Genomic DNA, 14,331 nt, shown 5'->3' on the forward strand with positions numbered 1-14,331 from the left:
CTAGCACAAGCACGAATAACTACAACAAGTTCCTGGACAGAACTTTGCACTAAAATATTTGGACATGCATGGGAATGATATGAACAGATGCATCTCGTAAAAACGGTGCAAAACCATTTAAAGAACTTTGCAAACGGAGCTACGGATCAACGGGAATCAACGAAACCGATATGAAGCCCTACGTGAAAGATTCATCACCACACACACAATTGGCACAAATCTGGTGTTCCCAGGTTGCCAAGACATATATGAACCCAACATGAATGAAATGGAGAAAGGTAGAACACTCCAACAACAATTAAACGCAAACTTTGAACAAAATGTCAAAACTACGCAATCTGCCAGTTTCTGCATCTTAGCTGTTTGAGAGCAACATGCAACATAGCTACAGGTCTTCAAACATGACAAATAATATATGTGGATGTTGCCAACCAAGAATACTACCATCTCCAGTAAGAATCACAGCAAAAGGAATTAAACTCTAGAAGATACAAGGCCACAAACTTTCCCAAAACCATCAGTTCTCAGGGACTTAGTGAAAATTCCTGCACCTGAGTTTCTGTTTCTGTTCTGAAGCTTTTTGACAGCAATCAAAACACAATCTACTGGACTCCAAATGACTTGAAAATTGACAGGAAGCTTCAAAACCATACCAGGTTCAAAACACTAGCACTGAACTAAGTCCAGTTCCCAACATAATGACCAGCACAACCTTATTTACAGGGGAAGAAAATGTTTCCAGCACTCCAGACTTAGTGAAATTTTCAGAGTTCAAAAATCTGGAATTTTTCCAGCCACATGCCCACTTTGTCTAGGCATAGTTTGCACACACATGTCCCCAAGAGGTGTTTGACACCACTATGGTGTTGAGCACAAACCCCTACAACTAGCACACCAAGACCCATGCCTTAGGGCTCCTTCTATACCATGGGAACAAGGCCCAAACTTTCAACAAAGTGCATATGCAATCCATAAGGTATGCTCCTAAGATGACAAGTAAATAGGAGAGTTTCATGTGCACAATGACAAAGTGACATGGGGGTTTGAACCCCATGTTTGTGTCATGCACATCAACAACATCAACACCCATATCACAATACTACTAGATTCAAGCACAACACAATAGGATTCTAAGCTAACAAGAGAGTATGCACACCTCCACATATGGGCATGTGATGGTGCACACTCTCACATGTATTCCACTTCTTTTACAACAACATCATGCCCTTAAACCTAAGGAAAACTAGAGGGGGTAAGAAACTAAGCAAGTAACTTGGTAGCATCAACTCTCAAACACTTTTAGTAGGTACCACAAGTGGTGTGCACTCACAACAACATCATCTCCATTCCTACACATGTTATGATGGCAATGAACACTAGGATAAGCTCTCACACACAATTATATGTGGTGGGGAGGGCACCCCTTCATCCACACACTTGCACAAGGCCACCCTCATGAGGGCAACTAGCACCCACATGCACTAGACTAGCAAGGCACCCAAGTGAGAGCACCAATATAAACACACTCTCACACACATCACACCTCAAGCACCATTTACGAGCACCTAGGCCCACACCACTACTACCATCACAATACTTCTCCTACTTCCTCAACAAGTGACATGGAAGGGAGGAACATAGGCATGGATTCACACCACTACTATCATCACAAACTACTCCTACACCTCCTACAATTAACATGGAAGGGAGAAATACATAGGTCAAAATATACTCTGAGCTGGACATGGGGTTGCTCACATAGCAAGGGAAAAAAAAGACTGCAAAACAAGAAAAAAAGAACAAAAGAAAAAGAAATCTGGGCTGACTGGGATTCGAACCCCAGCCCCCTGATACAACAATACCACAACCCACCACTACGCTGCTGCTACGGTTGTTAACAAGAGAGGAGGGAATAGCAAGGTAAGTTGACTGCATGCCCTTTGATACGAATAAAATCAAAAACAACCACCAAAAGGCGCCGAGGGGGGGACTCGAACCCACGCCCTCCTACAGGCGCTAGAATAAGCCAGCACTACACTACCATCGGGCTACGGATCGGGAACTCGTTAGAGCAGCAGGTAAAAATAGTAAAACACTCCTCTCGCGAGAAGTATCCCGCCGGCGGCCGGAGCCGAGGACGCTGGCGGCGCCACTCCCGGCCACCACCGGCAGGGGAAACCGTCGGCGGGGCCCGCGGGACTCCCGGGGGATCCATTTTTGCCCTGAGCACGGGAGAAGGAGCACCCTTGGCTGCCTTGAACTGCAGCGGCGTTCCTGCTACGCTGCAGTTCGCCTGGGAGCACGGGACAGAGAGCTTGACGGGGCTCCCTGCTAGCGCTGCCGCGCTGCACTACCGACGACGAGGGGGGGGGTCCCTCTGGTCACGCGCTACCGTCGAGGGAAGGAGGAAGCCCCTGTTACCACCCCTACCTCTAACAACAACAACTAACACTCGTACTCTGCACGTACACGCAACAACAGCCCCCTGACGAACGCCGGCAGGGAAGACGACGACCTCGCCGCGGATCGGGACCGGACTGAGGAGGAGGAAGCACTGGGCGGCGGGCCTCACCTTGGGGCGAAGAGGGGGCGCCGCACGGGGCGGAGGACGCCGGAGGCGAAGAAGAGGAGCCGCGCAGTTCGCCCGGTTCGCCCAGAAGACGGGGACGAGCTCGACGGGGGGGGGGGGGCGCCTCGGGGTCCTAGCGCCGGGAATGGGACGCGGGGAGCCGCCCCGAGCCCCCGGACATGGCGCCCAGTGCCGGAGACGACGGATCGGCGGTTAGACGGAGGAGGCGCTGCACCCTCTCTCTCTGCTTTCTCTCAGAACTTACCAGGGAAGAACGAGGGCACGAGGGAAACTGGCAGCGCTGGGGAGGAAAGGAGAGGGAACCCTAGGGCGGAGGAGGAGGTCTCGGGCTCCTTTTAACGCCTCGGGAGGCGAGCTCGAGCCGCTGGATCGAGAAGAGGGCGATCGGGAGGTTGAGCGCGCGTCGTACATGAGGTGACGTCGGGAGGAAGAAGGAGCGCTCGCCGGTGGGCTCTATCGCCAGGGAAGTCCAACTGGGCCAGCACGGGAGAAGGCTTGATGGGCCAGGGAAAGCATTAGACACCCAGGTAGTTTAACCAAATATAACAACAGAGGAAGGAATGCTTTCAGGGAAGAAAAAATATTACCCAAGAAAAATACTGGGATAAAAAATTAAAAGGAAAATCCTGCTAGACACAAAAAAATAATAGCCCAATAGGGAAAAATAGGAATGCAATATTTGGAGATGTTCGAAATAAATGCAAAACAGTAATTAACCTACTGTTTTGTATTTATTTGCACCACCAAAATCAAAGAATCAAATCAGAAAAATTGCACCCCTTCATAAGCAATTTTTATCTACCCACTAGACATTTTAGAAACATCTTTGAGAAAAAGTAATTTTGACAAGAATAAAAATAGGAGGGGAAAAGGAGTTTGAAAGCAAGAGCTTAAAAGACTAGCACTCACTCTTGCATCACACGCACCATTATCACATGCTCACAAGGTAGTGCAAAACCACCACTTAATCCTAGCAAGATCACATGCACTCACAACACCACAACGCTACTCCCATTAGACTCAAATGCAACATGATCATGGCATGCAATCCTAAGTATGGCAAGGAATGATATGTGATTCATGCATGCAAGGGAAGTAAGCACTAGGGATCACACATGGATTCATGGCACAAAATGATAGCATCAAGAAATCTGACAAGGTGGCCCCACATGGAAGGTTACAAGAAGGGAAAGTTCTACACTTGGGGCACTACAACACAGGTGTGCCCGTGTACCCTGACCGGTCAGGTCTTAAATAATGAATTCCAAATCCGGATATCTTAAATTAAAAACCTTAAATTCATATTATTACATGCAACATAAACCTAATAAGACATGAGACACTAGTCGGCTCACGGAACTCGATCTCTCGCCGTCTTCCATGTCCTACTCTTCCTCGTCGGAACCTGTAACCCGGATAGCGCTGGTGGATGTGAGGTCGATGACGGATCCTTCCTGAGAGGAGCCGACGTCCACCACGACGCGGTTGCGGCGCCCGCACTGGTGCATCCTACGGGGCGCCGGAGAGTGTGACTCCGCCTCTCCAACGTCTACCATCGCGAGGGCCTCCGCTGCCTCCCGCACCCACTGCCTGGTCTAGCGGGCAAGCCGCACCATGACATCGCCCGAGGACAGCCGTGCTTCGTCCTCGGCACGCCAACGAAGGGGTTGAGCTTCTGCCACGACGTTCGAGCGCCAAACAGACTGCATCGTCTTCGGTGAAGCAGCGGCGCCGGATCCAAGCACAGGTTGTGCCGACACAATGGATTCCCTACTTTCCGAGTCCGAGCGCTCGGGCGGCTGCCTCCCAGGAGCGACGGAGCGCAAGCCGAACGGTCATCTCCTCCTTGGGGCCGCGTGGATGAGCTCGTGGTCGACGGATCTGGAGGTGAAGGACTCGGATCCGCTGCCCGCCATGGCGGAGAAGGTTGGAGATCACCAGGGGTGAGCTAGGGTGGCAGATGGAAGTGGAGTGAAGTGGCTAGTGTTTGGTCCGACGAACGTATGAGGACGAATATATGTGGGATTTGTGGGACGGTGGTGAGATCGATGGCGCGGCGGGCCTATCAGGCGAGCGTGTCCGGGAGCGCCCGGACTCCCCCATATCCATCTCATATTTAGGCTGGATATGAGGGGTGCCGATCAGTTTGAGCGTTTGAGCCACGTTTGAGGGGCCCGGTTGGATCTATTTTAGAGTATGAGGGTCCAGTTGTCGATGTCTTAGGAAATCAGTTCATCCGGCGATTGGACTACACCCCGGCAGTACACTTTAGTGGTTAGACGCCGTCAGCGATCGTGGTGCACGATGTTATGTTAATCATTGATCGTTATCATGGCAACAATGCTAAATGTATAAAGAGTTACACGCAATTACACGTTGATTAGGATTTTTTTCTTTCTAACTAAGAGCATCTCTATCATACTCCGTAAAAGAGCGACCCGTGAAATGCGTTTACAGGTCGCGGCGGATCAATTTTGCAGGGCCATTTCGTGCGTAAAAAATCATACCCCGTATATGAAATTGTAAAATTAAAAAAAAAACGTTCGCGGGTGAAACAATATCATGGTTCTTCATCAAAATACATCATGGTTCTTCATCAAACTACATCATTCTTCATCAGCAACCTACATCAGTTCTTCATACTACTAGGTAGGGGGAAACTGCGGGACGTGCAACGTACCCGAGCCTAGGCTACCAAAAATGAAGGGTGCAGCGGCGACGACGCGGCGGATGAGCTGAAGGAGCTCAGTCCTCGCCGGAGTCGGTGTCGAGGTCGATCCAGATCTTGTCCTGCCCGGACTTCATGACGCGCAGGTCCGCCTCCTTGGACGCGCTCGCCTGCTATGTGCTATTGGTGAACTTATCCTGAGCAAGCGAGCTCGTCCTGCACATCACCATTCTCCAATTTGTAGTCCTTACTTTAGCAGCGTGTTTGGCAGCGATGGTAGAGGGAATGGGTATTTAGAGATGGGAAATACTTATATTCAGTAATCTGATAGGAAACTGTTGTCAGACGCGCCATTTGTCGTTGATGCTTTTCTAATCCCACGGCTCATATAAGTATAAGCAAGCTGCCCAGTTTAATCAGATATGAGAAAATCTCGCTTGCCCGTTCCAACCACCTCACGTAGTCACATGCGAGTAAATCTCGCTTGCCTGACCCATCTAGCCCACGCATACCCATCCCCGAGCTCGCCAATCTCTTTAACCGCCATGGCTACCTCCGCCACCACCCCGCTCCTCGCCAAAACTCCGGCACGTCTACGACGGCTCCTGGTAGACAGTGTAGTGACGTGCCCTTGTCTTCTCCAACGATCCATGCTCTCATCGTCGACGGTGTCGCACCCATCGTTGGATCGGTTCCCTGCCAGACCCTGCGCAGTAGCCATTCATCCCACCACGCTGGTGCGCTGTTAGGATCTGTAAAGAAGCTAAATGCGTATCCTAGCTAATGCCCCATGGTATATACTCATCCGAACTAGGGTTTGATTCGTTTTTCAACAATTGATTTGATTATTTTTACCCTGGATGCAACACATAGTTTAATGAATTTTGGTGAGAGTAATTATGTTATATCCGATGTGTAATGAATCACTATTTGATCTAGGATTTTTCTTAATATTATGCAAAACAAGTTAACATATTTCCCAATCTTGACTGTAATATTGGTTTTGACTTGATTTCAAATTGCCATGCTTCCACCCAAGTTTAGATATGTTCCTAACTACAATGTCCATGCTTCCTAGTTCCATAGCGTCTATATTGCTATGCACATGCTTCTGAACTCTGTATATTTTGCTTTCAAATGCCAAAAGGAAAATCAATCCATATGTTGGTGAGTCAAAACCTCCGCTTGCCAAACGTTTATAGGTTTGCTTCAATATTCATTTTCCATGCTTCAGTTTGGACTCATGTGTGTATATCATACCATCTTCCATGTATCTTTTATATATCATGTTTTCATCCAACCGGCAACGAGAACTTCAAATATGACAGTACATTTGCTTCAAAGGTTTCTGCATAAAGCTTACTTGCTTGTTGATACTAAATTCTTCATTTTTAGCTTCTCCTACTTATAACCATAGAAAAAGGTAATGTTTCCATACATTACAATATCCATGTCTCCATTGTAGGTGCTTTGCTTCTATACAACCAATGAAGCCTTCTAAACCTGAGTGTATGTTCAAGAGCAGTTATGTGGCATGCTGGTTGAAAGATGTGGTCTTAGTTCTTCCTATGTATGGGGCTTCCAAACTGTACTTCATATGCTTCATAGGTTTAGATGGAATGCTTTCCATCTTCATGTTGTTTAGAAAATCATTGTTGTCATTTTTTTTATCAACATTGTAATATTCCACGCATACGTATTATGCTATGCATGTTTCTTTGGTCTAGGTAATTTGCTTCCATAGTTAATCCTACATTTTTTCTTTTTTGGGTACCATTTAAATTTAAACATCGGTCCATGTATGCTGTGAAACGACTCATTGATTTATGTAATCCAGGCTTCCTACTTTCATCTTATGAATTTGTTCGCTACAACATATACTTTTCTCTTCATCTCAAATTTCGCATGCTTCTGCTGCCTATACATCCATGTATGTCATGGTAAATCAAACTATTGATTCGTGTTGTGCAAATGCTTTGTGTCGAACAATTCAAACCATGAATCGCTTGTTTTTCAAATGTGTTCTACTATCCTCTCCTCATGATGTCAATGGTGCTGATCTGAAGGCAGTGAAGGAGATGTGAAGACATGGACAAAGACTGTGGGTAAGTCCGCCCTTGAGAATGGTGCTTTCCTAAGCAATCCACCGACTTGACGATGCGGATGTGTGCGGCACGCGCTAGAGTGCATGAGATCTAGCTCACGGGACCATGAAACCTGGCATACTGTCACCACAACGGCGTCAACTTTCATTTGGCGATCCTTTGCGTACGCCTTCCCTATTACACAACCACGGACCAAGACAATACCGTCACTTCCTAGCAGTTTTAGTCTCTTACATGGACCTTGTATAAGTTCATTTTAGACTGTAATCAGTTTCTTTTTTTAAATGATAGGCTTTTACGATCATGGAAGCAAAATCCTTTTTATTTAGAAGCAAACTTTTGTTAGTTTGAAAACGATTAGTTGCTACCCTGCAAACCATTTTATGTTTGAGTGGAAGCAGATTTAATTGTTGCCCATCGATGCAAATCTAACTTTCAGTGGGAGCAAATTTTCTGGTCGCTAGAAATAATTTCCTGCTTCATTAGAGATACAGAGTAAACATTTACAATGGACACATATTTCCTAATGAATTTCTATTTGATCGAAACTACTTTGGCTATTTGTTGAAGCAAATTATTGAGTTCATGGAAGCATATATGTGAGAAATAAATCATTTGAAGAAAACAAAGTATCAACCGTGGATGGTCTCTCAAATGTAGCACACTTTTTTACGTGAATTGGAATCAAACCTTTATAGGTTGAATTGAATCAAATTTATCTCCTGAACAATTGAAATCAAACTTTCATTGTATGCAGTCTGATGGCTTCACGTTTTAGGATATTCATAACTACAGGAGAGTGATTAGCGAGGGTGCCATGCATGCTAAGCGGAAGCAGTTATTAGAAAGCAATTAAACAAGCATGCACGGCCTAGTAGTAGATCCAACGGCCATCTTACATCCTATCCTATGGCTTAGCACTGGTTTGATAGGAAGCAACGGTCACTAGTCTGATCCCTAGTGAGATGGGAGTTTGCACAGGGTTTATCTTGGGAAATTGATACTTCCTCCGTACCGGTGTATAAGTCATCTTACGATGTGCATCATGACCAAGATGAAGAGAAAAACGAGAGAAATAAATGCTAATTTGCTAATTAATATCATTGCATGCAATTAATTAATCACTGCATGTCGTGCTATTTAGTCTCAAGTCATTAAAAATATACACGCCCCATGTCTCTTATTGGTTGATTCCTTTATTCATGTCAAAAAACAAAAACGAGGTCAAAGTTAATGCATTGTGCGTAAGTGATTTGGAATTATTTGATTTTCATAAAATGACTTATACGCCGGTACAAAGGGAGTATTAAATTTCATTGCTTTGAATGGCATGTGAATGAAATTAGACCATGAAATTTAAGAGAGACTTAACTGCCTCTGTTTGGTTGGTAGGATTACGCAGGGGAATAGGAAATTTTCAACGACGTCCATTCTCTTGCGCACGTAACCATAAACTGAATGGTTTTTTCTTCTCTCAATTCCCAATCCCCACTTTAATTACCAGGGATCCTAGGGAAGATATCTGAGGGAGTTTGGCCTCCTAGGCTGCACGTAATGGCGAGTATCATATATTAGTATCATGCGTATAATACTAGTGTATGATACTAGTACTTTCCTAATGCATAGTATTATAAGTTAGTATCTAGATTGTTTAAGTATATAATTGTCATGCATGATACAAAGTAGTACAACAATTGATATGATATAGTATCATAATATGATATTACATCCTTTCTCTCCTCATTTAATGGTGTGCCACATCATCAAATAAGCTTAGCTGGCATGCATGATACTGCTTATGGTACTCGATTACGATCAGCCTTAATTCCTCTTATCATTCCCTTCTTAAATCCCATGTTTTCGTTCCAATCAAGGGAATTTTAGGCTGATTGTAATGGAGAGTATCATATACTAGTATCATGCATATGATATTAGTGTATGATACTACTTCCTCCATCCCAAATTTTTTGTTTTAGATTTGTCTAGATATGAATATATCTAGTCTTGTTTTAGTATTTAGATGCATCCATTTCTAGACAAATCTAAGACAAAATTTTTGGGACGGAGGGAGTACATGCGTAATGCATAGTATCATATGTTAGTATCATAGAACAATTCATTTATTGCCATGCATGACATATAATAGCACAATATCTAATATGATACGCAACCCTTTCTTTCTTCATTTAATTTTATACCACCTCATCAAATATGCCTAGTTGGCATGCATGTCACTACTTATGATACTTCCATTACCACTAGCCTTAGTCTCACATAGCTTAATCTCGTGTTCCCAATCTTTAACTCCCCCAATCAAACACGTTGTAGAGTGCACAGACTCGGAAATTCTAGACACTAGGTGCAATCGACCGAGTCTTATGCCGGCCGCGCGTGACACGTTGGATCGGGCGAGATCCTGCGACCAGCAGCGCGTTCCCCCACCTTATCCCTTCACTCCCGATCACTTCGTATTTCTTGCATCCCCTTCGCGCAATCCATCTCTCTTCTCGCATCCTCGACCAGCACAACGGGCCGCGTGCTGTCACCACCTTCTTTTTTGCTCCGGCATTTTCCCCTTCTTTTGTTCTTGTTGCATGTCAGGTCTGGGCGACGAAGTTGTGGCTACCGCTGTGATTTTTTTGATGCACGACAATGGACACGACGATGTTGCAGTCCATGGCTGTCGTGTGCTAGAACCGACACATACTAGGGTTGCAACTATTGACTGTAGAAGTTTTAACCCTAGATTAAAAACTTCAACCGTTGATGAAAAGACTACAATCGGACACTACACAACAAAAAAGATGCAACCATTTTACAAAAATGGCTTCAACCCTAGATAAAAAAGCTTCGATCGACGATAGAGAAAGCTTTCACCGGCCACTGCACAAACAAAAAAAGTTGAAACCATCCAAAGAAAAAGATTCAACCATAGTTGGGAAAGCTTCAACTATGATGTGACGGTATGGAGTGGTGAGCCGATGAAGCTCGGGTGACAGGCATAGAGGGGCGTTGCAACGGTTTGCAACCAACCAATGACACAAGCTGCTCTTCTATCATCCATGTGGTGTTCTTTTGCTGCGACAATTCGCTGGATACGGGCAGACCGATGAGCGACGTCATGTGAAACAACGACATGCAAGCATCTACAGTGGTGGGGAGGCGTGCATTCGTCACGCAACTATGACCACCCGCGTGCGAGCTTGAAGCAGAGAGGAATTAGGATGAAGGGGATTTATGTTGTTTGACATTTTAGGAGATCATAGAAAGGGATGGGGTGAAAAACGAGCTTGCGGATCTCACATCTGGGGTTTGTCAAATCAAACGGTGTATGCTTTACCTACCCGGGTTCGGTCCATTGACGCCTAATAGTCGCCTTTTTAAGTAAGACTCAAACATATGTTATTCAATCGATTTGGATGGTATCAAAACAGTAATCCGATTAATAATGCATAAGATTTATGCGATTTCCATGTTCATGGCTGCGTCGTCCTGATTATTTATATGTAACAATACATAAAAAAGACAGCTTTACCTTCTTGTCCATAAACCGATGTAGTGGCTGCCTCTCTTTTCTTTTTCAAAATAATAATAAAAAACTAAGTGTGACGCTGCTCCTTGTATAGTGCACACATGCCCGATGAGCCGATGGTAAATACAATGAACCAAAGTGAGTGACCATGAAGATTACTCTACAGTACTTTATAAGCAAAAAAAAAAAGGATAACTTTATAAAGCACGGTCACTAAATTCCTCAATTCATTCAACAATCACGGTGTGCGCGCATCTAACTGAAGCACATTTTTTTCATTTACAAAACATATAGCCCACACGGCAGCACGAGCAGCCTGCCTCGTCAAAAAGTTCAGTTAGATGCCTTAGCGGGAGAACGTCCACGTGCGCCAAGGATTACGTTAATTTAGCCGGAGCTGCTCTACTCCCTGTCACCGTCTTAGTTAGGCAGGCCGACGATTAGGCGCACCCAATCCTTCGTCTCCCCTCCGCCGTCCACGAGTCGAGCAGAGCAGGCGAGTTGGCCTTGAGCGTGGCGCAGGCCGTGTGCCTATTGGCGGCCTCCGTGAAGTGCACCCCGTCCCAGGACACGTACTCGGACGGGTCGGCGCACGCCGCCGTCCCGGCCGCGCCGCAGAACGCCGTCATGTTGAAGTTGTACGCGCCGCTCCCGCCGCAGCACGCCGCCAGCGGCTCGCCCCTAAACCCTGAGACCGACGGAGAAGACGTACGGTCGAGGTCAGGATCAGAAAAGCTGGTGATCATCAGCCGGTGGCTGTCTGATGATTGCATGGTGCGTACCGTATTTCCGGGGCGACGCGATGAGGCCGGCGACGGCGCCATAGAGGTCGGCGTAGAGGACGGCCGTCCCCGGGTGCGCTCGCCGAAGCTCCCGGAGCATGCCGTTCAGCGCGCGGTTGTGCAGCTCGGCGAGGTCGTTGAGCGCCCTGATGCAGCCGGACTCCGGGTCGTGGTCGCCGGCGGCGCCCCCGCTCTGGTCGTAGAGGGCCAGCAGCTGTGGCTCGCAGCCGAGCGGTATCATCCCCGGAACCAGCACGGTCCTCGCTCCGGCGGCGATCACCTCCTGCAAACATTCTCGCGCACCGTTGGAATGGAGCACACACAGCTGCCTTTATTTGACTGACTGGCGACTGCAGGTAAGAACTGGTCATGGCAATGGGCTAGCTCACGGTCACGACTGATCGGACGGCGCCGACGATGTGCGGCACGAAGGTCCGCGCCTCCCGGACGGTGGTGTTCCCGGCGAAGGCGACGAGGTAATCGTTTACTCCAATCTCGCCGACGATGAAGAGCGACCTCGCCATGATCCTTGTACGGTCTATTATTTACAAGATGACGGTGCGCCCATCATGAAAAAGAGAACATTGTTAAATGGACCAGTCATGCGTCCTACACAAGGGGGACCCTTTACACAATCATGCATGCATGCATGTATACTTCGTACTGCGTTTATGTCATTCCTCGCAATAATAAGATAGTATAGCACACGTGTTTTCCTAAAAAATATCGCTAGAAAAGATATAACGCACGTGATATTAAATAAGTTTGTGTTGATAAAACATGGAGTAGTATCAAGACGTATGGTTTGCTTACTGTGAACTGAGCCAAGAAGCTGGAAGACGTTCTTGAACCAGGTGGCTTGGTTTGTGAAAGAGACGGGCACAAACGGCTCAAGCCCTCTGCTCTCGAAGAAATCCGGGCCGAGCGCCGTCGCTCCACCGACGGCGAAGTTCACGCCGCGCCGGAAATCCTCCGCGCTCTTGCCGGCGAGGTACGGCGTCGGGTGCGGTACCCCCAGCGCCTCAGCTGCTCCACCAAGAAGATCAACGGTCTCACGTGAGCCTATATATCAATGCAGAATGCGCTACCAATACTGAAACTGTTTGTTTAATAGTTGGTGGTCAGTGGTCACCGATGAAGTCGACGACGAGCCGGCCGTCGGAGGCCCGGCCAGTGGGGCGCCGGAAGAAGGTCTCGCCGTAGGGCGGCCGGCTGGACGGCCCCGCGCGGGTGGCCGCGAGGCGCAGCGAGTTCCCGGTGTCGGTGAGCGAGTCGCCGAAGCTGAAGACGCCGGAGTAGCGCGCCTCGTGGCCGCCGGCGCCGGCGCCGATGACGGGGAGAAGCGCCACCGCCAACGCCACGAGGAGCAGCGAAAATGGGCCCATCGTATCTCCTCTGCGTGTCTGCTATCCTTCGGTTGCTAGAATGCTAGTACGATTTGTGTGGAGCTGTGTGGTTGGTTTTGTAGGCGATGTACTACGTCGGCACCGGGAGGAATTGATTTATGGACATCATTTGCTTTACTTTAAGGATCTACTAGAAGCAGCCGCGCGTGCGTGTTTGCGTTTTCAAAAGATTTCAAAGGATGGGGATGGCGAAGCCGTCCGGGGATTGGAGGCCGCTCGAACGGAACTCCACTATCTCCATCGGCCACACCAGGCGCTTTGCTTGGCAAGACTCGTTTTGATCGCATTTTGCTGAACGCGACTGCACATCCACGCGCACGCCCTTGCCAACAGTCGGCATGCGTGTACATTTTAATGCATTTTGAAAAGAAAAACCTAGTAGGAAATGAGGGTAACCCTAACCTCTACATCATCAGATACACACAATCATCTTTGTTAAAATATCATACTCCCTCCGATCGAAAATACTTGTGCGAGGAATAGATGTATGTATATATATTTTAATTCAAGATACATTCATTTCTATCCATTTTTACGACATAAAAGTAATCCCGGACGGAAGAATAGTTATAGTCACATAAAAGACACTAATAAAGTGCACAAATACAATCGACCCACAGTATAATTACAAATATACAACTTAACAATATCGTCACCTAAATCGGCTGAGTGTATCTCATGGTATAATCTCCCAATGGCTGCACCCAAAGGTATCCTTTGCATGTTGAAGATAGCACCACGTATGGATCCATTATGTAGCTCTCGTGACAACCTAGAAAAAAGTATGAAAGTTTGCTCCATTAAAAACACGGTTATTACGGTAAATCCAGATTGTCCAATGTAAAATACATACACACGTATGGATGGGTACTTTAGTTTTAGGGCGCACCCTACGAACTAGCTTCCAAACGGACAAGTTATACTAATCGGTGAAGGAAATGAAAGTGCGGTGGAGGAAGTGAAAGTGCATCTCAGTTTGTGTATTTTTGTTCGTTTGGCGGTGTACATTGGTTTGAGCTTTATTAGATAAAGCAAGGTGAAAGCATCTTTCGAAAATGAAAGTGCACTTAGGTCACACTTGTGTGTTTGCGTCTCAAAACGATGGAGATGGGGAAGCCGTCCGGAGGTTGGATACCTCTCAAATGGAATTCCACTATTTCTATCAACGCTTGGCAAGACTCGTTTTGGTTGTATCTTGTTGAAAGCAACTACACATGGAAATGCTCGCTCCCATACACAATCTTTTGT

General features: G+C 46.7%; 1 protein-coding gene across 1 annotated transcript; it reads right to left on the minus strand.

Moving 5' to 3' along the window:
• Positions 1–11,202: 11,202 nt before the first annotated feature.
• On the minus strand, positions 11,203–13,129 carry LOC123407241 (GDSL esterase/lipase At1g28600-like). The gene is made up of 5 exons (XM_045100333.1): positions 12,810–13,129; positions 12,491–12,703; positions 12,067–12,215; positions 11,678–11,960; positions 11,203–11,583 (listed from the first exon to the last, which is right to left on the minus strand). Exons 1-5 carry the CDS (start codon positions 13,060–13,062, stop codon positions 11,336–11,338), a joined length of 1,146 nt encoding a protein of 381 aa, XP_044956268.1. The 5' UTR covers positions 13,063–13,129; the 3' UTR covers positions 11,203–11,335.
• Between the last annotated feature and the right edge of the window lie 1,202 nt (positions 13,130–14,331).

This window comes from Hordeum vulgare, chromosome 1H (assembly GCF_904849725.1).
Source record: "Hordeum vulgare subsp. vulgare chromosome 1H, MorexV3_pseudomolecules_assembly, whole genome shotgun sequence".
Taxonomy (NCBI): Eukaryota; Viridiplantae; Streptophyta; class Magnoliopsida; order Poales; family Poaceae; genus Hordeum; species Hordeum vulgare.